General features: G+C 40.0%; 3 protein-coding genes across 5 annotated transcripts in view; all 3 read left to right on the top strand.

The window, feature by feature from the left end:
• Window positions 1-10,449, top strand: part of arid3a (AT-rich interactive domain 3A) — a 49,130-nt gene extending 38,681 nt beyond the window's left edge. The window contains exons 5-9 of one of the 2 annotated variants that reach the window (XM_074668885.1): window positions 3-186; window positions 798-1,045; window positions 1,195-1,494; window positions 2,752-2,841; window positions 4,835-10,449. In XM_074668885.1, coding sequence (XP_074524986.1) covers window positions 3-186; window positions 798-1,045; window positions 1,195-1,494; window positions 2,752-2,841; window positions 4,835-4,992 — 980 coding nt within the window. In that variant the 3' untranslated portion in view covers window positions 4,993-10,449. Of the gene's footprint in view, window positions 1-2; window positions 187-797; window positions 1,046-1,191; window positions 1,495-2,751; window positions 2,842-4,834 lie in introns of both variants that reach the window. The other variant, XM_074668884.1, reaches the window with a different exon arrangement.
• Window positions 10,450-11,144: 695 nt separating this feature from the next.
• Window positions 11,145-18,881, top strand: ctdspl3 (CTD (carboxy-terminal domain, RNA polymerase II, polypeptide A) small phosphatase like 3). Its single transcript, XM_074667478.1, has 11 exons — window positions 11,145-11,462; window positions 13,510-13,633; window positions 13,768-13,908; window positions 14,563-14,677; window positions 15,065-15,176; window positions 16,139-16,225; window positions 16,320-16,382; window positions 16,555-16,634; window positions 16,887-17,013; window positions 17,181-17,276; window positions 18,060-18,881. Exons 1-11 carry the CDS (start codon window positions 11,334-11,336, stop codon window positions 18,123-18,125), a joined length of 1,140 nt encoding a protein of 379 aa, XP_074523579.1. The 5' UTR covers window positions 11,145-11,333; the 3' UTR covers window positions 18,126-18,881.
• Window positions 18,882-19,461: 580 nt separating this feature from the next.
• Window positions 19,462-27,049, top strand: LOC141789396 (uncharacterized). 2 transcript variants are annotated; one of them, XM_074668797.1, is made up of 5 exons: window positions 19,462-19,581; window positions 21,979-22,309; window positions 23,297-23,863; window positions 24,706-24,919; window positions 26,403-27,049. In XM_074668797.1, the coding sequence occupies exons 2-5, from the start codon at window positions 22,036-22,038 to the stop codon at window positions 26,656-26,658; spliced, it is 1,311 nt and encodes a 436-aa protein (XP_074524898.1). In that variant the 5' UTR covers window positions 19,462-19,581; window positions 21,979-22,035; the 3' UTR covers window positions 26,659-27,049. The 2 variants fall into 2 exon arrangements, with proteins under 2 accessions (XP_074524898.1, XP_074524897.1); XM_074668796.1 differs by having other exon boundaries at window positions 19,472-19,581; window positions 22,025-22,309.
• Window positions 27,050-27,833: the final 784 nt, after the last annotated feature.

Genomic DNA, 27,833 nt, shown 5'->3' with positions numbered 1-27,833 from the left:
AGGAACCCCAGTGAATCGTATACCCATCATGGCCAAGCAGGTCCTGGATTTGTACATGCTCTACAGGCTGGTGACGGAGAAGGGCGGCCTGGTGGAAGTCATCAACAAGAAGCTGTGGAGAGAGATCACCAAGGGACTCAACTTGCCTACCTCAATCACCAGTGCGGCCTTCACCCTCCGCACACAGTCAGTACAAGCACAACAGAAAGATACACACAGCCCAAAATTACAACTGCTTTCTGTTACGTCTCCAGATACCCACACCCCAGATTATTTCCCTCTCTTCATTTTTCAAGTGTTAAGAGCTGCTAGATACTGGATTTTCACAAATATTCACTTGAACCAATCATACATTTTACTAGATGTCAGTTCAGTTCACTTGTTGTTTCAGAAGAAGACAGCAGGCTCTAGCAGCAAGTTAGCCGCACTTCAACGTGTACCATGTTGTATTTTACTTACATTTAGACAGGTAGAATTTCAAATAAATGGTGCATTTATCAGAAGCAGAGTCACACATGTCCTCACTTTCAGTTTTACTTTCCCTTGTATGGGTGAAACTCCAAAAAAGGTCATACATTTCCTAAAATTGTCTTCTTATATGGTTTCCTTCACATTATACGCAGCTGGTCTACATTTCAAAACTTGTGGAATACCCCTTTAACTTGACCAAAAACAAACTTATTGTGTTTTTGATTTTGATGAGAAATTTCACATTTTCATCCGAACAGATTCTCGGTTCAGGAAAGTCCCATACAAACAAAGTTTCAGCAAAGAAAAATCTTCTGTGTTCCTTCCAGATACATGAAGTACCTGTATCCGTATGAATGTGATAAGAGGGGTTTGAGTAACCCCAATGAGCTCCAGGCGGCTATCGACAGTAACCGACGAGAGGGGCGACGTCAGAGTTTCGGCAGTTCCCTCTTCACCTACTCACCCAACGGGACGCCCACTATGCTCTCCTCACCAAAACTCCCCACCCCCAGCATGGGCCTGTCTGTGGGCACTAACGGGGCCTCGTTGACTCCCATCCAGAAGATCAAGAAAGGTGACCGTTCTTTGCAGTGATACTCAAAACAAAATGGATTAACATATTTAGATTTGCATTGTTTCGTATTTATAAATTCTTCACTTGAATGCTTCAGCATAAAAAAATACTTTCTCCTAAAATTCCTCTTTGTTGTCTCTGGTCAGAAGAGGAGGGAGGACAGTCCCTGCCAGGGATGGGGATGGCTCGTCTGCCTGTGGGGGCTCTGGCAGGACACTCGGTAGCTGCTGTGCAGGCAGCAGCAGCAGCTCAGGCAGCAATGGCAGCTCAGGTGGCTCAGGTGGCAGCTCTGGAGCAGCTGAGGGACAAACTGGAGGCCGGCGAGCCACCGGAGAAGAAGATGGCACTGCCGGCCGAGGAACATCACCGGCTGCTGCAGAGAGCGCTGCAACACAACCTGCTGGCTATGACTGCTCAGATACCCATGAACATCCGCATCAATAACCAAGGTATGACACCTAGATTTTCCTGTAAATCAGCTAATGCTGAAACCAGGAAATGACAAACCACTGGCTTTTTTTTAATTTGATGAGACCTTCAGTGTTAAGCTTTGAATTATTGGAGGTTGATTTTTGCGTCACACCAGTTTCAACAGAGGCAGCTGGGGAAACTTAACAGCTTTTTTTAAAAATCACCTACGATCTGACAGTTTCTGTGTCTGTTTTGTTAATCAAACCCTCTTAACGACTAATCACATTTGTGTCTGTGTGTGTGTGTTTGGTGGTTTCAACAGACTAAGAAAGGATAATGAGGTTCCACAGACATTAATATATGCATGCCATCTGCATGAAACCCGGTTATAAACCCCGATGATTGATGACATGCCCTCAGTGAAACATGCACATGCCTTACGGGATTAAAAATCCACGCCCACGTATTTGATCAATAAGCACAAAAGGTGTTTTCCCAGAGTTACCTGTTTTTCAGAATACATCAAACCAGAAATTTGAAAAAACAATTTCAGAATCTCTGCTTGAAACTGACTTTTGACCTTTAAAAATCCCTGTCATTTTAAAAGAAGACTCATCTACACACATGAATATTACTACATCACATTAGCATAGGGAATCATTGAGGATTCAATATTAATCTTTCACTCAAGTTCTGACACAAGATTGGTTTCACACGCTGTCACCCCCTCCTGACGGTTATTGTAAATTCTTTTGCCACAAACCACAGCACCCAGCAGGGAGGAAGTGAAGCCACAGCTGCCTATATGTCGATCTGTTAAGCTTATAGAAGTAGCGTGCATACATTCAGTACATATGTGCATTTATAAATGCGGGGATTCCCTTCTGCTGCAGGCACTTTGATCCTATAGTATGTCTCTGTTATCTGACAGAACATGCAAACTGTTTCCCAGCACTGATAAAACACAAGAGTGAAGAGAAGAGAACGCTTGGTTTACTCTCCACCAGACATATGACATACATAACAAAAAGTGGAGTAATTCAGTGACGTTTTGAGAGGAATTTATGTGAACACAATAATTTAACACCAGAAAAGTTTTCTGTTTCATCGTAATTCTTGAGTTTGACCACCCTGATATGTTTTGTCTAAGCATTTTTTAGTGGAAATATGAAAAGACTATTTTTTTAAGCTTCCAGAGAAAGAACTTCGCACTCTCTCACTTATACTGTCTGTGAATGTACAGTGAAAGCTACTGTGTTGTTAACACATAGCTGTGGTTGTTTCCTCCCGTGCAGAAAGCAAGCAGGACTCAGCTTTAAACCTCACCACCAACGGCACAAGCAGCATCAGCATGTCAGTGGAGCTCAATGGAGTGGTTTACACTGGTGAGTATCATCCACATGAAGCACATGATCACTTTATTCCCCCTCAGCTAATATGAACTTTAAATTCTTACAAAATCACAGTGAATTTCAGGACTTTCTATATCGCAGGCTTTGCGTAGCTTAGCATGAAAACTGAGGGAGCTTCTGGCCGGGCCCTCTCTAAAAACATCAATCTGTCATCCAACAACTTGAGCATCACTTACGAGCTTAACATGTGTATCTTGTTTGTTTAATCTATGCTCAAACAAGTCTGGGGTTATAAGGAGTTACATGTTGTAATTATTTGATGTCAGTTACATAACAAATGGGTGCGGTGACTTCCCAGACTTCTTGTCACAGTGTGTCAGATTTAATTCCTCTGAGGGAGTAAATAATCTGCAATCACTTTATAGAACATCCTGTGCTGCCAGCACAGTCCAGTCAGAAGAAGAGAAATATGTAATATGTTGCTTTAAATTATTTCAACACACTGAGAGCGGTATTACTCAACTCCTTTCATACATAAAATCATACAGCCCAAAGTGCTTCACAAAGCAACAACAGACAGAAATTTAAAAACGGAGGTAGGCAGCAAAACTTAAAATCAACCAGAGTAAGGCCAGTTATAACATGATTCAAATTGGAGCTGAACGATTTTGGAAAATAATCTACTTGCGATTATTTTGGACCAATATTGCGATTGTGATTTAGCATGTCATTTTTGGGGGGGTGTTTATCCTCTACATTATTTATTTAACACAAGCAATAAACTGTTCTATAGAATGACCAACACAACAAAGGATACTGTCAACATATAAACAAGTCTTGCCTATAATGAGATGAAACGATGCATGAATTGATATGATCAAGGTATCTAACTATTACAACACAGTAGAATATTGACTGATTGATTGAACTTCAAGCAGAACAAGAGGCCTAGTGTGAATAATAATCTAAAAAGTAAATGTGAATCCTCTCTTCTATGAATCTCACACTAAATAAACTGCAAAAATGTGAATAAGATTAAATCTCTGGCTTAACTATTAAAATATGTCAACATGTGGCATGCACTGTTTTATGAAATGAAAAAGAAACACTGTGTGAACATAAATATCAAATGTATCAAAATCTTACTGACCTGTCATCAGTAACAAAACACAAACTAAAGTGCAGAAATGAAAATAAAAATGGTATGCTTCAACTACTTAAATATTTAAACTTTTGGATTGCTCTTTTAAAATGCACTTTAAAACTCAAAAACAAAAAATCCCAGCCGTTGGGATTTGAAAATTGCATCCCATTACATTGCGATGTCAGTTTGAATTCGATTAATTGTTCAGCCCTAATTCAAATAAAACAATATTATTGAACAAATAGGAATTGATAAAGTTAAAGACAAATAAACAAATAAACAGAATTATATGATACCTTCCACATTAAAATGTCTTAGAATAACTAGGCACCAAGTGAGAACAACAACAGGTTAACCCCCACCCTCCTTCAGCAGTCTCTTTACTCTGACCCTCAAGAAGATTGTTCCCAGAACTTCAGGATAAATACTTTGAATGTTAAGTAAGTTTTGATAGAGCCAAGTAAGTTGTTTCTTACGCCTTATGAAGAAAACATGACCCTGTTTGACCTCAGCTAATCCTCTTTTGGCTCTAGTGTTTGGTTAAACAGCTAGAGCCAAATCATCCACCCACTGCCTGTTTAAGACAGTAGCAGTTCTCAGCAATCACAACAAGTGTATACAACGTTAGGGGCAGAATAATGAAGTCACTTTAATACAGATATCAGAGGGAGAAAATTTTTTTGGAAACACTTGTGTCCTAAATGGAAGCTTACTGGTGCTACAGCCAAGCTAGCCTTTTGGTTGAAATATGAATGTTACGACAGAAAAAGAATATGGGTTTGCTGAATTTTGAATGGTTCCTTTAGATTTACTTAAATAAAAAATGCTGTCTTTGTGTTCTAGCTTTAAAGTTTTGGTCTTGTCTCTTTTTCCTCTGTCTAGGCGTCCTTTTTGCTCAGGCAGCAGGAGGATCTGTCTTTTCCGGTGCGTCTGGATCGTCTGCCTCCAACAAGGCGGTCAGCAGTCGTGTCGCTCCTCAGCAGCAGCAGCAGCAAAACACACCTACCTCAACCTCAACCTCCAGCAACTCATTGTCTTAACAAACCCCCCTGCCTTTGCCCTTTATTATTATTATTTTTTAAATACCACGCTAAGCAAAGCCAAAAAGCAACCTCATTTTCTACACAATCTATGCCAAAAAGAGAAGAACCGTAAACCTTACACAAAGACAAAAAAACTGAAACTCAGATCACTTGAAGTACACTATCTCAGGTTTTCTCTCACCACCTCACGTCTTTTGTTCTTCACAGCCAAAGTGGTCTCAGAAAGAAGAAAAATGTCTCAACTGAGAGCCAGTATATGCTAAACAAATATGTATGCACAACCTGTGAATTATTTATTCCTGCATAAATGTACAGATATCAGAGAACAAAAGAGAAGGTAATAACTAGGAAGGGTAATGCACTGTTTACACACACAAACACAGCTACTGATTGACCGCGTTTTGTCCTCAAGGGGAGAGATATTTCTATTTTATTTTATCTTTTCATTGTCATTATTATCATTATTGTTATTCTCTTTATTGTGTTTTATCATTTAAATCTTTAAACATCCTCTCAGTGCAGGAAAAAATCTATATATTTAGAATTCTATAAAAAAAAAGAAAATATGAATATCTTCTATTTTTAATCAGAAAAGCTTTAAAGGTATATGTTTTTTTTCTTCAGGGCATATAACAATGTACCGCTGTGACCTCATTTTATGTAAAACCTTATAACCTTATTCACGTGGCAGCCATTTTGGACCTGTGTGTAGGAGAGTGAATCTTGAGTTGTATCAAGGCGACAGATTCTCCAGTCACACAAATGTAATAGAACTGGATCTTGTGAATCTGCCTGCGTATTGATTGACTTGGTAACACATTTAATCCATTATTGACTGCTGCCAGAGTAAGAAGTAGCTCATTAGCTTGAATGCTACGTAGCTGCTATGTTCAGGTTGTCGTGGTTTCTCTTCCTGAATCAGCTGGCTAATTTTTATCTCAGAGTCCTCACCTGTTTGTTGACGTGCGGCCAGTTTATGCATATCCATGCCAGTCGTGCAGATCGTCAAGCTTAATGTTAAAAAAGGCTGTTTGTGCGGGAAAGGTCAGGTGTGCAGGTGTGAAAATGAACTAAAGCCTTTTTTAAGGGTGTTTTTTCCCACTCGCTGGACTTTCTCAGCATCAGAGAGGTCCACACTGACTGTTCCTGTTGTGAATAACACATTGACGATTGTTCTCAGGTGTCTATCTGCTCAACTCTTACAGGGCAATGCTTTTTAACATCTTTCTCTGCAGAGATTAATATTTATCCTTTTTCTAACTTGGCCTTCTAGTGGAGTGATTGTCTTAAGGTCACATGCATGCCCGTATTTGTACATAGAGCCCTTCAGGAGTGATACAGGAAAGGTGTAATTTCCTGTCTTAAATTCACAGGAGAGACGTTTATCCATAAATCAATCATTGTGGATACTCTCTCTTAGACAATCTGGTTTCAGGAGATGCTTTCTGAGTGTCAGGAAGGAATTTTCTTGACAGTTATATCAGCCCATGTTTGCAGTTTTAGTGTTTTTGTATCATAGATTACAGATGCTTTAATTTTCTGTTTCAGCTTACTGTTTTGCATGACTTAGTGCTTCTTCTGATCCAAGTGCTTGTTATCCTACTCTGTGACAAGGACGGGGGCTCCTTGAGAGCAGCTTGACACCGGTCAAGGGTAAAACGGAGAATGTCTTGTGATCCTCTGACTGCTTTTAGATGTTGTAATTTGGGCGTTTGACAATATGAGCTCAAAGTTGATCAGATCTGCAGCTGTGCTCTGTGCAGCTGTGTCTCTGCAGTTGAGGATTTATTGAAGTGAATTCAGCCACAGAGGAGATATCACATATTCATATGTAGAAGTGCATTTAGAAGCAGATCAATCATTGAGCTTTTTGAACTTTAGCCTGTGTTACCTCTCTAGACTGTTGGCTGTTAAAGATTGTTACCAGCCCCCGACCCCAACCGCTATACAAAGCAGCCTCATTCCTACTGATGTTAGGAAGTAAATCAGGCTTTGTACGCGGCTTCTGCTCTGAGGCCTTAACACAGCATGAGATGTCCACTGAGCTAGCAGTACCTCCGTCCAATCTCTTTTTACTGTTCCGGTCAAGTATCACCAGATGGCTGCTGCAGCTTTGATTCTCAACTCATTTCTCAGTGGGAAATCATCCCCAGCTGCTACACAAACACCGCTCAGTTTTAAAAGTCCTCTTTTTTATACTTGAGATGGTCTCATTTGATCTTTCTGCAAAAGACGCAGTCATTGCGTGCTGCTCTGTTATTCAGAAAAACAGAGAAAACTGTTCAGCTTTACCTGTTCATTGGAAAACGGAGAGAGGAATTAGATGATCTAAGTTGCACCTTAATGACGCTAACCAAAAACTTTTCTTTTTTAACTTCTGGGTGATCAGAAAAGGCATAGCCAAACTCTGTAACAAACTTGTAAGTGTATTACTTTTATTTTGTATAAAATCATTATCTAAGATCCAACATGATCAGGAAAAAGGACATGTGTGCATCACATTGCGTTTGATCAAAAGGGAAAATACAGGCACACCCAATATCTATTAATAATCATTATGATTATTTATTAAAACTATAGCTGGAAATATGAACTCGTTTTTCTTCTTTCAAAACTTGAAATTTAACTATTTCCTGTAAAGCAGAAGCTGCTACTAATGTTAATGCTTTTCCGCACTTGTTCTCCATTTTTCTCTTTACACTGATTTTAGATTAGGTTGAATCATTAATTACAGGACAAAAAGCACTCTGCATGCTTGATATGTTATACTACATCATATGTCAATGTGTGGCATTAAAAATTCAGGCTGTGGTTTACTTATATGTGAGTAAAGCACCAGTCTCTGCAGTAATGGTGGTGAACACGTGCTGTCCAAAACATGCTAACATGATGAGGCCACAGCTTTGCTAAAGATAGTGTGTTTTTGCTTTGAAATACATCAGGTCTCTTTCTGCTTCCAGCAGCAGATGTCACAGTTGCTGGTAAAGGCTGACAATCAAACGAAGACCTGCTGTGACGGAAAGCATCCGTTTGTGGAGGGGGTGCTGTTAGAGATAGCTAAATTAAATCAATACTGATCTAAAGGATCAACACAGCTTTTCTTAGATCTGACCCTGTGACCTTTTGGCCCACAAGGCAACACTGAAGCACCTGCCCCCTTCATTGGATCCATGTTTATCGTATATCCATTGATCAGCTCTGTGAGATATTTGCATTTGAACAGTGGAGGTACTGCAGCTCATCCTCACTCTCTAACAGTATGCACTCAGCTGCGCTTTCAGGGAAGGTTTGCATCTTGTTCATTCTGCGTTAGGGACAATCAGGTGATGTTATGACAACACTGTATACCTCCAAACACCCACTGGCATACCCTCAACCACAGTCAAAGCCTTGCTTCTACCTCAAGAGATTATGCTTTTGGTAGATTTCTTTGCTTCAGCCACAACAAAGACGCTTTTTGAAGGTTAATACAGGAAAACCTCAAGAGAATCATTTTTAAAGACTTTCACCTTGATTACTTATGAGGTTATAGTTAACAAAGACAATCAGATATCAGCTTTAATTGTGACCTCTGATAAGTGTCCGTTCGCAAGTACAAAAAGAAATGGCAGTGAATTTGCAGTTTCAGCTCAAGATTATGTCTTTACTGGGAGCTCCCCCTAGTGGAAGGTTTTGCTACAACGCACAATCAGTTTAAATTCCCTAAAAGTCACCTTGTCTATGTTTTTGTTATTTTTTTTTCTTTAAGATTTCAAGGTTCATATTCCTACTTGGGCCACACAGCTCCAGAAACAGTATTGAGCACCAGACTTTTTTTTTCAAGAATCCAAAAAATATATATATTTCATTGATGAAAAAACACTGCAAAACAGTCAGTCTGTTTTAGTCTCATGTTTGTTGCAGATTTAGGTCCAGTTTTACTTTTCTTGTTTGCAGTTAGCTGTATTTATGGCTACATTACCAGCTGGAAATGCTAGCAAATGACTTTCTGCCAGCGGTTCTTGGTTATATTTCCAATTTGTCAACATTGCATTGTTTTTGTGCAGTTTGGAGGCTGGGAATTATTTCGCTTTGCTTTATGACACATTCATGTGCTGTTGTACAGAACAGAACATTGTCTCAGCTGGGCTGATTTACATCACTTTTTCAACATGCAGTTCTTCTACCCTAGAGTAATTTCCTGACTTAATTTCATGGTAGTGAAAAATGGCTTTAAAGGAGGCTATCAGAGCTCCCAGCTCCTTAGCTGTCTCGCTTCTTGTCATTGAAGAAGAAAGTCATAAAAGTTGCTGCTCATACTCCAACTGGACCTTTCACTGAAAGAACTTCTCGATGAAACAGAAAACTGAGTCTGATTTTTGCTCCCACATGTTGATGTGAAAATATAGCTGGACCATTATAGGTTAAGGTGCATGTGGGCTTTTGACTGGACTCTTCACCACTGATTTACTTCCATCAGGTGGACTGTAGACAAGAAACATTGTGAAAAATAACAAGATGCCTTGTGCTGTGACAATGGTTGTAAGAATTAACCTTTATTACTAAGATTCATTAAATAGAATATTTCTGAGATATGGCTTTATAGGGCTGTGAATTATATCATGTTTATACTTGTTTTGTTGCATTTTCTTTGCTTCTTTTACTCCTGAATTTGCTGTAGCATCCCCTGCACACAGAGATTATACTTTTAGAGCATATTCATGAACATAGCGATAATGATGATGATGATGATGATGATAATGTGATTATTTTAGGGAAGCGATGTGTGTGTGTATGTATGTGTGAGGGGAGCTTCACGTGTCTTCAAGTTATCTTCAGAACTGAAACAAGACTCTTGTCTTTTACGACTTCTCAGGAAAATCTACCTCTACCTCCAGTTTGATGCATTTAACCCAGGAAGGGCTCACGTTACAGTTCAGCAGGTACACAGAGCGGAGGTGATGACAGGCGCCATGCGAGGTCCAAAAGAATCTCAACATAGCTGCAGAGTACTTTAGATTAGCTGTAATCTCATGAAACACATGAGGTTGTATTGAAACGAGTATTGTGTGGCGCTTTTATCATTGTCTTGGCTGTACACAAAAACATTTATTTGTCACCCTGTTGGTGCAAGCTGAGACATTCATGTTGGACACTGTGGCCTTCTGTCTTTCTCTCTCTCTGTGGCAGGTTTGTAACGCTTCTGCTGTTAAGTTTATTTGAGCATCAACTACAGGGAACCTCCAGCTCAACTACTAGTAGTGCTTCAACAAGTACTGCCACAAGTACCACTGTTAGTACTGCGACTTTTATTTTCAGTCTGTTCTATTAATGTGTGCTTATTCCTTTTTTTTTCTACAAATGATTGAAATTTTTGATGAATGGGATGTTCCCGGTAACCACAGGAACAGTGAAGTGGCAGCGGGCAATGCAACTGTTTATTTTTATTTTATTTTTCTTTGTTTTTGAAGGGTGGAGAGCTGTTCTTTCCTATTTACTCAACATGTGTTTGTGTGAATACTTTTATTTTGAATCTGAAATTAATAAATATCACTTTTCTTAAATGTCACCACAGCTTTTCTTGTTTTTGATGTCTACAAGCAAAATTGTGTCTTTTAAAGTCTTCAGTTTTATTATATTTTGAGGGAAAAAATGTCTTATGTGTCATATAGGCTACAGGTGTTTTGTAGTCATAGGTGACAGCTGTGATTAAAAAAGAAATGAAAAGAGGGGATTTTTTACCTTAGAATACTTAAAACAAGAAAAAAAAATCTTCAGAATGTATCAATAATATATTGAGATATCAACCCACTGTACTTCGTGATATTATGCTGGACAAAATGAAGTTTTGTTATTTTGCATTATAACCAGCGTTTCTTTTGTATAGACTTACATGTCTAATGTCTTGGTGTGTTTATTGTTACATTCCTGAAAATATTTTTAACTTTTTGCAGGAAAAAGATTTTTGAGATGAATTTACTTCGTAAGAATGAGTTCTGTGTTGATGTAGCTCATGACCTACATTTCAGAACCATTCATGAACTCAGCCTCACACATGCTTTCCCTGCAACGTGACAAGCGTCTCACGTTGACGCTGAGTCCAGTGAAGCCCCGCCCCCTCGTGGAGCCCACAGTGGCGAACCTATCGCCGCCCGGCAGATTTAAACACTCAGACTGATTCGAGAAGAAACGGGGATGAGCGTGGCGGGCGGTGCTTCTTCCATCTCTTGTGCATAACCAAACCTGGCGGTCGTCGGGGGGGGAAAGCAAAGCAAAAACACCAGACTCACAGCGATTACTTCCCACATCGTGGACTGAAATCTACTTTTATGCATACAAGTCCGAGGTGAAGAAGAACAATGAGACTTCGGTCTCAGAGAACCGTTGAAACTGGCTCGGAGACTCCGAAGAGCAACCGCCGACGGAACAACAAAGCAACACCGAGGCGAACGCACCCATCAGGAAGCGAAAACCCGCTTGAAACTAAGGTAAAAATGCTTACTTAAATGTACTTTATGATCACTACACATGAATCAGGCACTGAAACGTTTTGTGAGACACTAAATATTGCGGATGTTAAAAACCTCACATCTGTAAGGGGTCGTTTCGGTTCGGTATGGCACTGCTAGTTAGTTAGCCACAATGTTAGCGGGTGCACTCAAAACAAAACAGTAGACGGCGTTGTTAACACGGTTAACTGCTGCTGTTGTTGTTATAGTTGGTCGGTAGGTGGCTTTCTTGCCTGATCCAGTCGGGATATTGTATTAATTTGGCTTTTTCCTGTTCAAAACGAAAGGTTGAAAACAATAGGGGATTTAATGTGGGTGGTTCTACCGAGTCTGTGTAAAAGAAGAATACACCAAACCATTATAACGGCAGCAAAACCCCTATTAAAAGTGTTGTAGGTATGCATAATACGACCCTTAACGAATTTTTTACGTTAGTTCTTGACATCTTTAAATTTCCTCAGCGTCTGGACTCAGATTTGACGAAATTGAAGAACGAATTGATGATGAATAAGTCAACAGAGTCTGGTATCCTTGCTAAAAGCTTCAATTCAAAGGAAGCTTTTCTATCCAAACACATTTAAAGAGCTGCAGACTGTTTTTTGAGCCAGTACTCCAGTGCGATAGACACAGCACTTTGAATCTTTTGAACACAATGAGATTTACAACATCATCACATTATCCTCTGTGTCCCATGTGATGCTGTGGCACGGCTGCACGGTTCAGACGCGCAGCTCCATGACGTGCAGTCTGTCTGCAGAGAGATTTTACAGCCTGGTTGCGTGTGAGAGATGGTCCTAGTAAAAGTAGGTCATCGGGACACACACGCAGACTGTTTACACTCAGAACTCCAGCGTGTTTTGTTCGGGGCTCACGTGCGAACATTTTACTTTTTAGTTGCAGAATTAATGTCTGATAAAATACATGACATACATCCTTCAGTTTCTGCGCTGAAGTGTATGAGAACATCATCACTATGTCAGTGAAAGATACAAGTCTTAACAAACAGCCCCAGGGAACCTAAAAGATGACTTTAAGAAGGCTTCAACTTATATTATTTGATTTTTCCCACTTATAATGGGTTGATTCTCATAAAGTGATTCACTGTTACAGATTTGTACTCTGGATTAGTAGTTGGTGGATGTCTGTTTTCAACAGCCAATAATCACAGAGCAGATCAACAGATGGCTGCTATACATCGCTGATATCTTGTTGTTTAATAATTTGATGACTCACAAAAATTAAATCACATCCGCTTTTTTGTAAGTTATTTTTTTGGGCTTTTTATGCCTTTAGTCAGATAGAGGAGGGCAGTGGATAGAGTAGAAAACAGGGCGAGGGTAGGGAGTGACATCCAGGAAAGAGGCCACAGGCTGGCTTTGAACCCAGACCACCCATGCAAGGGCATACCTCATGAAGCATGACCTAGACCACTAGACTACGCTCTACGCTAATATGTATTCAGTAATCTTGCCAGCCTTTGACAGTTTTTTTTATATCTGCTGTTATTTTGAATGAGAATTTAAACAGAACATGGGGACTGAGAAAATTTATAGCACCACCACAAAGGAGAGGGGAGAAGTAGACTATGCAGGCTGGTACCATTGATCAGCCAATTTGTTGTCTCTTCTCAAAAAAGTGTTTTGTTTTTATCCTCTGTGAGGCACTTTGTGTTGCTAAATTGCAGGAAAAGTGCCATATAAATCAAATTAAGTTAACTTATGTTCATTTTTGTCAAAGCTGTCCAATCTTAAAGGATTCAGACAGATCTTCCTGTGATTTATAATCTATACTAGGGCTGGGTAGTTTTTTCTCCCACCCCTTGGCTATTATGTTTATTTCTGTTTAAATAGCTGATGGTCATACTAAACATTCCCATTCAGCTGTAAATCCTAAACAGTGTTAAAGCCAAATATGTTCAGTGAAGAAATCAAACTTTGAGGTGGCCTCAAAGTTCATTGAGGTAACATTTGAGCAGGACATATACTAATGAAGATTGCATGGTGATATTTTTTTGATCTCTCTCAAGGATGAAAACACCGTGGTAATTGACCTCACCCAGTCAGATGATGAAATTCCCACACTGAGGAGGCGACCGCTGCCCCGTGGCCGTGCCAGGAAGAGAGCCATTGCAGTGGATGATGGAGAAACAGGTGTTTTAAAAGCTTCTAATCATTCTCAGTGATGCTTTTCATGCAACATTTCTTTAAATGATTACAGGAATTCCTGACAATGTTCCCTGTGATTGCTTTTATTTTACTAACCGATGGCTGTCTTGTGCTCTTAGATTTGGCATTTAAGACCCCAATCAGACCAATTTTGCGCCATGAACGCATTCTGTCAGAGATCAACCCTGCAACTCCACGTAACACCACAGCACGCAACATCTACTCGCCCATTGTGCGTTTCCTCACACCCAGCAAAGAGAGTAAGTACAGCTTCATTAACTACAACTGACTTCTGTTTTAAACAGATTAGATACCCTTGAGTGCAAAAACCTTTTTTATGGTCAGCAGGGATTGTTAAACCTGTGATTTTAGGGTAATAAAAATAAACTGACCTTCCTTGCTGTCCACTTTAAAAGGATATCAATCATCCCCTTTGAAGATTTTTGTCAGTCTTTATGACGTAAGCTTTCTTATGACCAACGACTGTATAAGTGCACCATCTTGTCTTTGGTGCTTGTGGTAAATTCCCTTCATGGCTTCTTCATGCTCAGTAGGAACAATGTGACCCCCTCTGAGTGCTCACTAGGCATCAGTGTGGTGAGCTTCTGGTTGAATTGGTAGAGGAGTCATCGCCCCCTCAGAAACATGAGTTAATACTGTTTCCTTTTGACTGAGTCTGAAACGACACTGATTTTGTAAAAGGTTTAAATGACTGTTAAAGTTTGTTTAGACCTCAGAGCTTCCCACTGACAAGACAACAAAGAGACTTAGCTGTTAGGATAAGGCAGACTTTCCTGGATTTGTTAACTGCATAGTACTTTCAAATCTTGTTTTACAGACCTGAGTGACCAAGTTTCCCTTGTTGCTCTGAAATCGAGTCCCTATTGATTATTCATGTTTTTCTGTCTCTCCAGATGTCAGGTGTCCAGAATCAGGAAGCAACGTGTTGCTGAGTCCAGAACAAGGTTTCTTCGCTTTTGGCACGGCAGACCTTCTGGCAGGTGACGAGGATGACGACGTCTTTAATCCGTAAGTTTTAAAACCCTGTCTGGCATCAAGCTCTGTCGCTAATCCAAGAGTAACATGATGGCAATGTCTGGATAAGCAGCCTGACGGCTTTTTGTAGAAAGGCAGGATGTTGATGTAACTGAGCTGGATTATTTTTTAACAACACAGGAGATCCATAAGATATACCATATGGGAAAACACTGAAACTACTGAAAACTAATTTAAATAGCCTGACAACAGCATGGCTACATACTCAGAACTCTTGAAATTGGTATTTTCTCACATGTTGATTTTAGAATAAAGTCCTACACTTGATAGTTTTTCATTACTTCTTTGACTTCTTTTAAATGAAGCTCTCCCGGTGTCAGTGAGTCTGGGTAATAAAGGAGTGTCTTTTCTTTGTTCCAGCTTTCACTTCATCAAGAACGTCCCACTGCAGTCTCAACACTCCAGACCACAGCTCAGAGATATTCCACCAAAGACGAGGAGCACTCCAGAGGCCACGCTGGTGGTTGACCTGGTGAGTTAGATCCTCTAGGGCTTCCTTTTATCACACCCTGTCCTCAGGTCAGAAATTGTACGTAAAATTAGCAAGTAAAATTTGGGTCCATGTGTCACTTAAACATATTATACCTAACATATTAACACATCTGTATGTGATCTACCAACACTGAAAACGTGACAGGACATGGGTATGCTGTTGCCATGTGGCACAGCATAGCATAGTATATTTAGTAGGACTGGGATGATATGCTATTTACGTGATTCTATTATAAATTTAGGGGTGCCAATTTGATTGTAATTGCAATTCTTTGATATTTATGATTTTGTATTTTTTGTTTAGCTTTTTTAACACCAGACCATGTGAAAAAGTGAAATGATGATGACACAATCTACAGACCATATAAGGAGCCATATATTCCCATAAAATGCACATCACAGTCAGAGTCAGAAACATTTCACCCTCTGCTGGAGAAAAGTGGTAACTTTTTTTCCAATCCAGTTTATAAACAAAGACTGAAATAAAGAATTTGAATTTGAAAAAAAAATCCTGATATATCGATTTTCATTTTTTTCTCCCACTCCTAATATATAGATTAGTAACTCATCTTGAGATCAGATCAGTGTATGTGTCGGTCTATGTGGTTTCTGGTCTTTCTGCTGCCAGCCTCAAGCCGATGCACGATGAACGGCAACTTTTAGCACTCCCACATAGGCTTTATTTTTCTGAACCACGTCTTGCCCTGTGTTGAACCCCTAAAGCTAATATCACTTCACCCTCCTTCCCTCAGGACGCTGGACCTTTGTTTTGCATTTGATCAATTTTTCCTCCCTTCTAGTCTTCACTCAGACTCTTTGTGTTTGAGAGATTTTCATCTGCTGGTGCTCAAATCATTGTGTTCTCAAGTTTTTGGTTGATGTTATGATTGTAGAAACTCCTGAGCTGTTTTGCCTAAGTCACCTTGATGTGTGTCTCTGCAGGAGGAGACTCTAATGTTCAGCTCTCTGAGTGTGATCGAGGAGGCAGAGTACACCTTCTACACTGGCTTCCAGGACCATCAGTACAAGGTAACCACTCTATGTGTGTTGCATTGTAAAGAACATCAGAAGAAAATGTTTTCCCTTTGTTCATCATCTCTGTCATCCTCTCTTGAACTAACAGGTGTATATGATCCTGCGACCACATGTCCAAGAGTTTCTGCAGTCCATGTCTAAAATCTATGAGGTATGTGTTCTTCTAATATCAGCTAGAGTTTTTATCTATCTGTAAAAAAATACAATTTGTCTCTATTTCTCAAATTATTTCTAATAAATCAAACAAAGCTGTAACTTTGTGGTGTCTGATTCTGGTTGAGTTAAGATTTGTGGTCCCGGCTGTTGTTTGTGTTCTGCTGCAGCTGTTCGTTTACACGTGTGCAAAGAAGGAGTACGCCGAGAAGATCCTGAACATCCTGGACCCGCAGAGAAAACTGTTTCGGTGAGCGTCCTCAGAGATCCGCTTCCACTTGAGTTTGTTAAATCTAGTTTGAGTGTAGAGACGTGCTCTGTGTCAGGTTTGTCAGGCTCAGGCAGTGAGTGTTGTTCTGATAACGCACTGCCTGTGACCTCCTCTGCTCTGGGGGTCTGTCTACTATGGGATTAGTTTTCATGGGCATAGGCAGTTATCATCACATAGAATAAAACAGTAAACAAATATGTTTCTAACATGTTGCTGATGTCCTTGTTTCAGGCATCGTCTGTATCAGGAGGACTGTGCCTGTGTTCTCGGTCACTACGTCAAAGATCTGGGCGTGCTGGGGAGGGACCTCTCCAAGACGGTCGTTCTGGACAACGCGCCCCACACATACCCGTACCATGTGAGCACTGATCAGCTGGGCCACATTTATTGCGTCTGATGGAAATGTTCAATACCAAAGGCTTCTTTTTAACCTAAGCTCAGCTGTTTTGTTTTGTTGGTCAAATTGCAGGTTGATTAAGAACTAAAGCTTTAACTTTTTGTTAAAAGTTTGTTTTTCTTTTCCAGCTGATGAACACAATTCCCATCAGTAGCTGGTCTGGAGAGCCTGATGACAAAGAACTGCAGAAACTCATCCCCTCCATGGAGAAACTGTCTGCAGCAGTATGTATTATCTGTTTCTCAAGTTGCCTCATCTTTACTCTGCAGCAAAGATCAGTTTTTGTATCATTGAGGCAGATTATGGTTGGATGAGAATTTCTCTCCATTCATTGATTCCTTTAAAATGTGTATCTGAACTGTCAAAAGAAAAGGCACTCTTCACATACTCATACAGTACACAAAACATGGAAATGAAAAGAAGACAAATCATCTCTGTGTTCCAGAAATCTGATAAAACTTTCAGTTATTATGAGCTAAAGAAACAGTTTAAATGTTATTTAAAAAATCTGTCTTTCCAAAGAAAATAGGATGGAGTCTGTTGGCTTAGTGATTTTATTTGCCGAATACAGAGGCTGAAGGCTTTATCGCAGTGGTTGCTTGGTCAAAACTGCTTTTAAAAAAAGTAAAATACTTTGTCTGTATGATAAATAAAATGATGCAAAGAGAAAAAAATATCAAACTAAAAAAAAACTTTTTGTAATCAAATTACTATTCCATCAGAAAATGGTCGGCCACAAATGGATGTTAAGACTGATCGAACATGATAAAAATTTTGATGCTAAAGAGTTGATCTTCACACAGGAGTATCTCACTGTGATGTCTTAATAAATTAGTAGAATGTGAACTTTTGGCTCTCAGTCAGTCAGTTCAGTTGCTCGTCTCATTGTTAAAGCAAACTTTCAGTTGGGAATCAATCCTCTGGTTATCTGCAGCAGCATCTGCCAGCTGCCTTTCCTCTCCAGCTTCATCGGTCCGTCTCAAAATTCTCCTGCTGTGTTTTTTCAGGACGATTTTCGGGAGGTGCTGAAGAAGAGGAAGGATCACTTCCACAGGCTGCTGTCAGAGGACTAACAGGACCCTCCTTACCGGGAACACTTTATGTGACATTCACTGCCCGTGTTTGCTTTTCTCTATGCTTTGGCTAAAAGCAGAATCCAGTTTAAATCAGTGGACCTAAAACCTGACCTGCCCACCCTTCTCGTTCTCCCTGATGACTTTAAAGAACGGCAGATTGGTATTCCAAACATGCAGCTGGTCGTTCATCACCAAAACCCCTTTTTTCGAGAGTCATTCCACAAGGCAATAAATGCCACTCAGTGTATGTGTAAATATCCCAGACCAAACTCAAAGTGTGTTGTTTATAGTTCTAAATTTTAATTTATTGGTTATATTTCTAATCATCGACTCTCATCTGTAAATTTTAAAGATTCTTTTTTTATGCAATAAAATTATCCTGATGTTTAAAAGGGACAATACTGACTTGTGACTTTATTCCAGCATGCCATTTTCCTCTGTTACAGTTTAATCTTATGGACATGTTCCCATGCTTTTCTGCTAAATCTCGGTGGCAGTGCGTACTTTGTTCTGTTCTTTTATTTCCTAATGAAAACGCTGCTCCTGTGGCTGAAAAAATAAAACTCATCACATCCTGTGCAAGAGGAAAGAGCTGCCAGAGTGAAGGAGACAAGTGGATGGAAACATTTTGTAAACTAGAGGGATCACTGTCAAAAAACTGAACAGGAGCTTTTATTGATCTCATTTTTGGCAGGACAGTCAAAGCCAAAAGAATGCATTTATAATCTGTGATAAAGCATCCAGTTTTGTGGATAGTGATGAATGTTTCAATTATCTTAATGTAAATAAGTAATAAAGTGTATTGTAGCCAACCATTTGTGAAGCCATATGTGTGGTCTTACCAGTTTAAAGGGGGGAACCAAACTCTTATTGCTCAATTAGTGGGACTCTGAAAGGGTCATAGTTCTCAATCAAATGCCTCATCAGACTAAGGAAGTTCCCTTTGAATTAATGCAAGTCAATTCTACAATAGATAAATCAGCAGCCATAAATCTGCAGTTTGGAATAGTTATAAATGAGGTGTTAAAACTGTATATGAGACAGAAGTACACACTGTCATCCTGTTTCTAAGTACCAGAATGATGAGGTTTAGTCACACTGTAAATGTTTGCCGTCCTGTTTAGATAAACTCCAAATTGCTAATGTTGAATTTGGAGGTAAACTGAGAGAAAGTGCATCCTCTTCCTCCTCCTCCCCCCTGCTCCTGCTCAGGCTTTATTTGCTCCATATGGTGTTTGACATGGTACCCAGGGAGAAAAAAAAACACTCCTGTGTGGGCGGAGGAAAAAGCCTAGTATTTTGTCCGTCTTGAAATTTGATTCAGAAGTTCAGGATCCCTGGAAGACAAAAGCAAACGGAGGGGGAGGGAAGAACGTCGGAGAAGGACGGAGGGAATTTTTTTTAATGCGAGAAGAGCAAACTCACCAAATAGTGTGGAACTGCTCCGACCAAAGTAAGTCCATTTACATGAGGCATGTTTGTAATTGAATAACTTGAACTGGAGCTAAATAAATCCATCCTTGTTTCTGAAATCTATTTTTCAACTCAAGTAATTGCCGCTGAATGGCCACTAAATATAAGGTTTCACGGCTGCTCTTTCAGAATGACTTGTGTGTCCTTTACGCACAGATTTAATGCAGACTCCTGCGCATTCTTTCACTGTTTGATTATAGATCACCAAATTAGGTATCCTGCTGCCCTTCGACTGAATTTCACCACACCAGGCTGCATTTGCTTTGTGGATGAGGAATTTTGAAGACATATTTGTTTGAGAGAGTTGCTCAGCAGCAGGGAGAAAAGTTCAGACAGCACATTGTCCCCCTACGCGCGTTTCCACATCCACACCAGCAATGATAACCGCCGTGATTTATTCCTCCCTGATCTTAAAAAAGAGCGCGACGAATCCTGTACTGGCGCTCTATACATGGTAAAATCCTCATTTGTTTGGGGAAACATTCTCGCCGCAGATTTTTGAGTGCGGACTCTACGCCATCGTTGGATGTGCGCCAAAAACACCCAGAATATAATGATCATGATCCAATTCAAAGAGCAGATGCTAATGAAGGCGTCTGAATTAGAAAGTAACGGTGCACTAACTTACTTTAAAAAGCTCTCGGTCGTTTTTAAATGAGTTTCCAGTTGTGGTTAAAGAAGAATTCAGAACCTGAAGAAAAAGGGAGAGAAAAGGAAAAGGCTGCAATACCCCACTGTAAACACTGTACAATCCATTTTGGTGCTGTCATTTCACTGGTTCCAAAATGCTTTTGTATAACAAAAAGATAAAGTCATTTCGAAGACTGCTAAAAATTGCAATCCATTTTGTTGTTTGTGGAGGTAATGATAAGCATTTAACACATAAAAGGTATAACGTATCATAATTGAGTTAAAAAGCAAACAGGTATTGTACTTTATTTATATCATTTTGGTGGGGTAAAATATATTTATCTGTGCAATTTTCCCTACAGAAAAATTGGTGTTAAATGGTTGTTTTAAATATTCCCACCTGTTTCGCCTCAGTCTTTAAATTTCAAAGTAAGTAAAACGCTGGACACCCCGCCTTTCTTTTTTTTTTTTTATTTTTAATGGATAAACCAAATCTTGAGCTAGCAAAACAAGCCTTAGCTATCAAATTTTACTAGTTCAAAACTCAAAACTCCTGCTCATTTTGTACACAAAATAGGCTAAGCCTCTGAAACATTACTTGGATATTTCTTAAGTCAAGATTTAAGACAAGATTTGTTTTAAAAAAATGTGTTGCAAAGGAGAGAAGAAATGTGCATTTCTGTTAGCTTAGTTTCTCAGTTAGCTTAGCATTTAGCAAAACTGCCAAGAACAAGACGGGAAACAGAGGGAAACAGTTTGCCTGATGCTACGCGAAGGTGTGAGGGTCATGTAACATCATCAAGTTGATTTATCATATTATTTGGGTAATTTCAACACAAGTAAAGCTATAACTGTTTTATTGTTTGAAATTTGGCAAGCAAGTCCAAAGCTAGGCTAAAGCACTTTACCAACTGTCTCCTGCCTACAGTATTTCATACTGGGGGACAGACAGGTGACATCATTTTCATTGTAAGTTTAAAAGAGAGAGACATTTAGTTAGATATGCAATTGTAAACTGAGTAAATAAGGTGTTCATGTCTATATCTAACAGACATGCCTCACAGTTTTTTGTTACAAGATTATGTAGATGAGAGATGTGGTGAGCATTATGCTGAAAAAATAACAGTTGATCTTTTTCTCAGTCTTTTTTCTATAAGAGTTAATCTGCCCAAAGTATGACGCACAAACTTAGATGATAACAGTTCAGACTTCTTTCAGGCACCTCGCAGCGGAAAATAAACTCTGTCTTCCTGTCATATCAACACTAACCAAAGCCAATTTCTCTTTGTTCCCTCAAAAACCTCTTCTCACAGAACAATCATCGGTCTACTTTGAGCCTAAATAAGCTTTTGGTTTAAAGGGTCAGGTGTTATATGGATTGTGAGAACGACCAATAAAAAACATTAACTGCATGGAAGCAACAAACTTTTAAACAGTGGTTAAAAAGGAGGTTAAATAAGGTCTAAAAATAGATAGTTCAACACAACTATTCCAATAATTCTTCAGACTTCCATTGACCTGAAATACTCTGCCAGGGTTTGTGTTGATGTGGCTTCTCTCTGCACTTTGCCACAAGTGCCACCAGATGTTCAAAAGAAAGTGAATAATTGACCCTGTTTCAGTGAAAGTAAAGTTGAATCACAGTAGGTTTTACAGTAACGTGCTCTGATCTGGCCTCTCTTGCACTCTGGAGACTGAAGGTGTTTTTTTTTGCCCTGTGTGACCCTGCTTTTGGTGTTTTTAACAGTTCTCTGGCCTGGTTTTTCGTCTGGTCCTCTTCCTGTTCCCCTCAGGCTGTGTGACTATGAGCACCTCTGGGCTTCAGGCCACAAACCGGCAGAACGTGAAGGAGCTTGACAGTATGAAGGAGTCTATCAGCGACATTATCAACCAGCTCCAGGACATTGACCCTACCAGGCTCTCCTTTTCCCCCTTTCTGGACCTGGACACGCAGATCTCCTTGGCGCCGGTGTCAGACAGTCCCGAATCTTCCGTAGAGGAGTTGCACTCATCCTCCCACTCCGTCTCTGGCTCCCAGCATTCCCTTGAACCGCCACCAGCAACAGATCAGCCAAAGAGTGAGTTATTACTGTGGCTTTTTTACTGTCAGTGGGAGCGAAGGAGCAAAACAGTTCGAGCTAAAGCCGAGCTTTGGTACAGACCAAGTTTAGAGCCATAATACATTTATGATCTCCTGATGCACTTTGATTTGAACCGTGCAGACCGCTTTTATCGTGTGGGACAGGTCTGCTCTGTGTCCCTAGAGTTGGAGCCAAACATGAAGGAGCAGCATTTAGTTTTTATGCCCTGTATTATGGAAAAAAACTCCCAGAAAGCCACAGTCTGCAGAAACGTTCAGTTCTTTAAATCAAGACTGAAGGCTGTCCTTTCTACAGCTGCCATTTAGTCGTTTAATTGATGATTTATTCAACAAATATTATTACTATCAGAGAGGATATATACTTAATTATATGTCATTAAACTATATCTTTACCCTAATATTTTATAACTGTCTTTAATTTTTTTGTCTGTCTTTTTATTGGCTTGTTTTGATTGCTTTTAGTGCAGTGGGTTTCTTTCACCCCGTGTTAAATGCTTTGTGTGATACAGTTGGTGTTGCATTTTTGCTAAAAAATGCCACGTTTGCTACTACTGGGTCCAGAGAGAGTTAAGACTCAGGATTCAGGACCTGTTTAAAACACCATTCCCATATGTTCAGTATCCACATTGTATACTTGGTGGATCAATGCCTGGGTGTTCTGAAATTCACTCACACAAAGTCAACAGCAAAACAAACCAGACACTGTAGGACTAATGTCACTGATGTGCACCATTTGCCATCTTATTGGAAAGGAGCAGAAAGGGGTCCCGAAGCATTATTAGGTACCAATATGTTGATCAAATGTTGTGCCAACCCTTCCAAACGTTTGCATAAGGCCCAAATCTGCGGGTTGCCTTGTTTCTGACATGCAGTGCAGCGATGGCTGATTAGTGTTGGCCTGTGGTTGATTTATTTCAGTATGTGGTTTTAGTTTCTGAACCAAAATGTGCTCTGGTTTGAACAGGCTCTGCTCCCTGCCACCAGCAGCCCAAAGACGACCTCCTGGAGGAGCCACGTGCAGATCGGATTGAGGAGGGGGAGCTGGATCAAACTCTTTCCAGTCTCATCATAGCAGCACACAATTTGGACGCTGCCACGGAAAACTGCATCAGCTTTCCAAGCCCAACCTCTCAGGGAGACATTCCCAACGGCACAGACACACCAAGATGGAGTCCAGAGTCAACCAATTTGGATTCAACGGTGGATGAGGGTCGACCTCTGATTGGTCCGCCACCAGAGTGCGTGGAGCTAACTGTGTGGAGTTTAGAAGAGCAGGGAGAGACTGGTGAGGCTGCAGAGGAGGCTGCAAACCGGGGACAATGCTGCTGCCGCTGCTGCCAGTGTCGATGCTGTCAGAGCGGCCGAGTCCCCGCTTTTCTCTCAGTCCTGGCGTCTTTTCTGTGCACTGCTGGGATTCTCTATGCACTCTATTTCTACGTACCCATTAAACCCCCTGACTACCCGGACACGCCTTCTCGCATTGTCTTCACTCTGTGCTGCTGTGTGGTGGCAGCTGTCCCCATCCTTCTTGGTAAACACCTGTACACTTACATTCAAAAACAACCGTGTGAGCGTTACACATGAGAGATAATGATTAAGAGAGGATTTGTTTGTCTAGCCGCCTTGTCTAGGAATGTTTCAATGTCCCCTGTCCCCTTTAATTTCATACGCTTTAAACCTCAGCGCAGCAGACATCTCTTTGGGCCTCAGCAGAGGGAAGCATAATTTCCCTCTGCTGCACATTGCTTTAAATGGAAACTACAATAAGAGACTGGCTGCGTTTCCCGTCTCTCAGGCTGTGGCCTAATTGTTCCAGAATATTCAAATGTCTTCCTGACCTGAGCATCCACGGAGAGAGAGCAAAGGCAGGTGGCGAAGCCATTCAAACTGTCAAGTTCAGTGGGTTTAATTCAATGTCTGCCTGAAATAAAAGAAGGTTTAAGAAAATCATCAGGCGCAGACAGCTCAAATCCTTTTTCCTTACAGTTTTTTTTCTTAATTCAAGTGATTTGAGTTTTAAGAAAGTAAAAGAGCAACCTTCATACCACTTTCTGAATTATTCTATTTCCTGTTTACCTACACATCTACAATTATTCAATCATTTTATCTTTCCTATAAGAGATAAATGTAACTCACAAAGGTATTAATTATTTCCTCCAGACTATTTTCCTCTCACCCATTTTCATTTTGATGCTTGTGAGGATAGTTTGCATGTAGGTCACTCTGCTGGCGGTTGCTCAATTCAAATGAAGATAAACAAAGTGGATTGTCAGATGAGATCATGTGCGGCCGAAAGTGTTGGAAGTTGATTTTGAAAAAAAAGGGCTTTAGTTCAAGATGTTAAGTGATGTATTTCTCTTTTAAATCCCACAGCGATGCTCATGGCTGCAGTGTGCCAGTTCTGCACAGCCTCCTTTGATCTGACAGAGTCAATTCCCCGAAGGCAGGCGGTCCAGAAGCTGTTTGTCACAGGGTCCTCGGAGCAGTTACTCCTCTACGTCCTCAACCTGGTCGTAATGGCCACATTACTTCCTCAGGACCAGCTGAAGGTGGTGCCAATACTGGTCGCTATGTTTGTTATAGGAAGGTGAGTTTGACATAAGATCAATATCTGACTGACATAAGACATCAAAAGCAGATCACATCATTTCAGTGTATGAAGAATGGACATACACACAGAAAGTGTTAGCTTCAAAACTACAAATTAGCACATTTTAAACACTTGGTGTAGAGTGCACAGCCATACCAGCTGCTCTCTACACTGTTCCTTTTGAAGCCCTTTTGGTCCGGCCAGATTAACCATTTTTAACCTCATCAGTTGATACCAATGCATAACACAGTATTTTTGCTAACATTATAGATATTGGACAGTAATCCGTGAAAGACTCAAGCAGTGAGACCGAAGTTAGACCAGAATGCAAATTTTTAGTTTTATGTTATCAGTTTCATTGTTTGAGGCTCTGATCAGCTGTTTGGGATTCTGATGTCAGGGTTGGAGAATATCCAACTTTCAGGTTGATCTAAATAAAAAAAAAAGTGTTTACTTACACTGAGTTAAAACAATAGTCAGTATGATAAATCTCAAATGCTTAGTTTAAACAGAAATACCTACCCCCAACACGGTCTTAGAATTTGCTTATTACAGCAAAATTTGGAACAGCTACAATGGATTCTGTTGATTGCCTTCTGTCCATTTTACTTTTATGTTATCTTCAAATCCTTATTCTTATGAATTGTTTTTATCAGAATTAAAAGTACTTCGTTGACTTCCAGAGGTGAAACATGGGAAATTTATGGCAATACATCCAGTTGTTGAGACGTTCATACCAAGCATGAAGATTCATGGTTGCACTTGAGCAGAACTCAGAGAAACGTCAAAGCCAGTTCCCTTCATCCTTCAGAATCCATAAATGTCTGTACTAAATTTTGCGTCGATGCATCCAGTAGTAATCGTGTTTTTTAAGTCTGGATTAAAGTGTTGGACTGGAAGACCGACACTAGAGCCATGCCACTAGCATGGCTAAAAATGAACACAACCACTGTCATTAACAAAACCCAAAAGAACTTTTGGCAGAGGGTTGTAGAGCAGCAGAGAGCTCAAAATGACACCAATTACATGAACTCAGCTGCACTGAACTCTCCCATAAGCTCAGTTTGTTGCAGCAGGATCAGTATCAGTAGTTTTTCCACGGTAAAAGTTTCTCTGGAGTTCAGTTTTTTAGATTTTTGTCAGATTGTATATTCATATGGTTGAAATTGTGCATGAAAACTTCTAGTTTCCAGACGTTCTGTGTCCACTTCTTTGATTTTTGTAAATGAATGGTATGACACTATCAGTATTCAAACAGGTCTGCTATATTTTCTTACTTTGTAAAAACTCAGACAGAAGATCTTTTGCTTGTGGTGGAGTAATCTAACATCACTGCAATGGTTCATTTAGATGAAAAGACTTGTTGTGGATTCCTTTGTTCCCTGCTGGTTTGACACCATAGAGAGGTTTTGATAGTTATCAGTAACATTTGAACTTGATCTGATTTCCTGTTTGTGTTTATTTCTGTTACCCTCTGCAGACTTGTTTACTGGGTCAGCCTGAACATGTGCAGCTCCTGGCGAAGCTTCGGCTCTGGCCTGACCATGTTCCCACTCCTCGCCATGGTTGCTCTCAATCTGTTCCTCATCTACAACCTAAATCTCAAAGAACCACTTCTTGGCTCTCAGGACATCCTCTTTAATCAGGTCACCCCCTCTTCCTGGTCAGGGGAGACATCACAGAGCCCAAGTGGCAAACCAGACATCCTACCCACAGACATCCTGGACTCTCAGTGAGGAGAGGAGCCTAGCTTTTCTTCTTCTCAGAGGTGGAGATCTTTCTAAAAATAGGCCGTTCCTGTGGTCTGCAGTTCAGCACAGCAACACACGCTGCCACTATAACCTCCAAAGTCTGTGACAGCTTTACTCGTATGTCTGCTCCTCCTATACAGGACTCTTTATGTGGATTCATGCTTATTATCTGGAACAAAAGAGCTCTTTCAAAGTTTGTGGTGGAGACAGCCTTTGAACAATGCTGTAGTCTGAAAACATTCGCCCTTTTAAGCTATTCCAGTGCCTGTATTTAATGTTTGGAACTCTAAAGTACTTAAAAGCTCTGTTATATGTGTGGCTGGATTTGGTTTGACCTGAAAACACCACGCACAGCATTAGTTGTATGACTGAATTATTATTTCAAAAAGTTTGTAAATGATGAAAAGAAATAAAGCCATTTGTAAAAACCCTTTTTCTTTTTTCCAGTGTGATTTCTTTCTTTCATTCCGTGACTGAGTAGCTATTCCTGGAGAAACTACAGAATGTTTCCAGCTTGAGTCTGTCATTATGCGATAACACTCTCCACATTCTCCTCTTGCTCTTCATCTCCACCCTGTGAACGTCCTTCACTTCCACTGCTGCTTGTGGCTCACTCATTTGTGGTGAAAAATGAGGCTGAAACAGAAACACAGGGCTAAATCAGGCAGCACTTGTTTTCCTTTGACAATTTAGTCAAAGGGTAGATGATAGACTCATCCAAATTACCTCAGTTAAATGCAGTACATTTAACTTTTGGTATTCATCATGTCACTGATTAAAAAAACAGCATAGATCTATGACTGAAATGTGTAAGCTGTATACTCTAATGATGCTTGAAAAATGAAAACTGTCTTAGTTTTTTGAAATTATACAACAAACTCACGTTTCCATAAAACCTATACTTTATTATCCTTTTCATTGATACAATTTAACAATCTAAGTTGCAAAAACAGAGAGTTTCGTAATTTTTATGTCAAAATAAACATTACCCTAAGTGTCCCCTCCTGGCCCAACTTTGACTTTTGTGCCTCTGATTTTAATGAAAACATATTCTCAAAAACGCAATGAAAATATATTCAAAAAATCAAAAGCAAAAAAAACATTCAACAAGCCTATGCTGAAATTTGAAACAGTGACCTATTAAAAGTTTCTGCTTGACC

This window comes from Halichoeres trimaculatus, unplaced genomic scaffold, assembly GCF_033239565.1.
Source record: "Halichoeres trimaculatus isolate MK-OKI-2021-1 unplaced genomic scaffold, fHalTri1.1 fHalTri1_scaffold_4, whole genome shotgun sequence".
Taxonomy (NCBI): Eukaryota; Metazoa; Chordata; class Actinopteri; order Labriformes; family Labridae; genus Halichoeres; species Halichoeres trimaculatus.
Note: the sequence above shows the minus strand (reverse complement) of the source record. Positions and strands in the feature narration are given on the sequence as shown.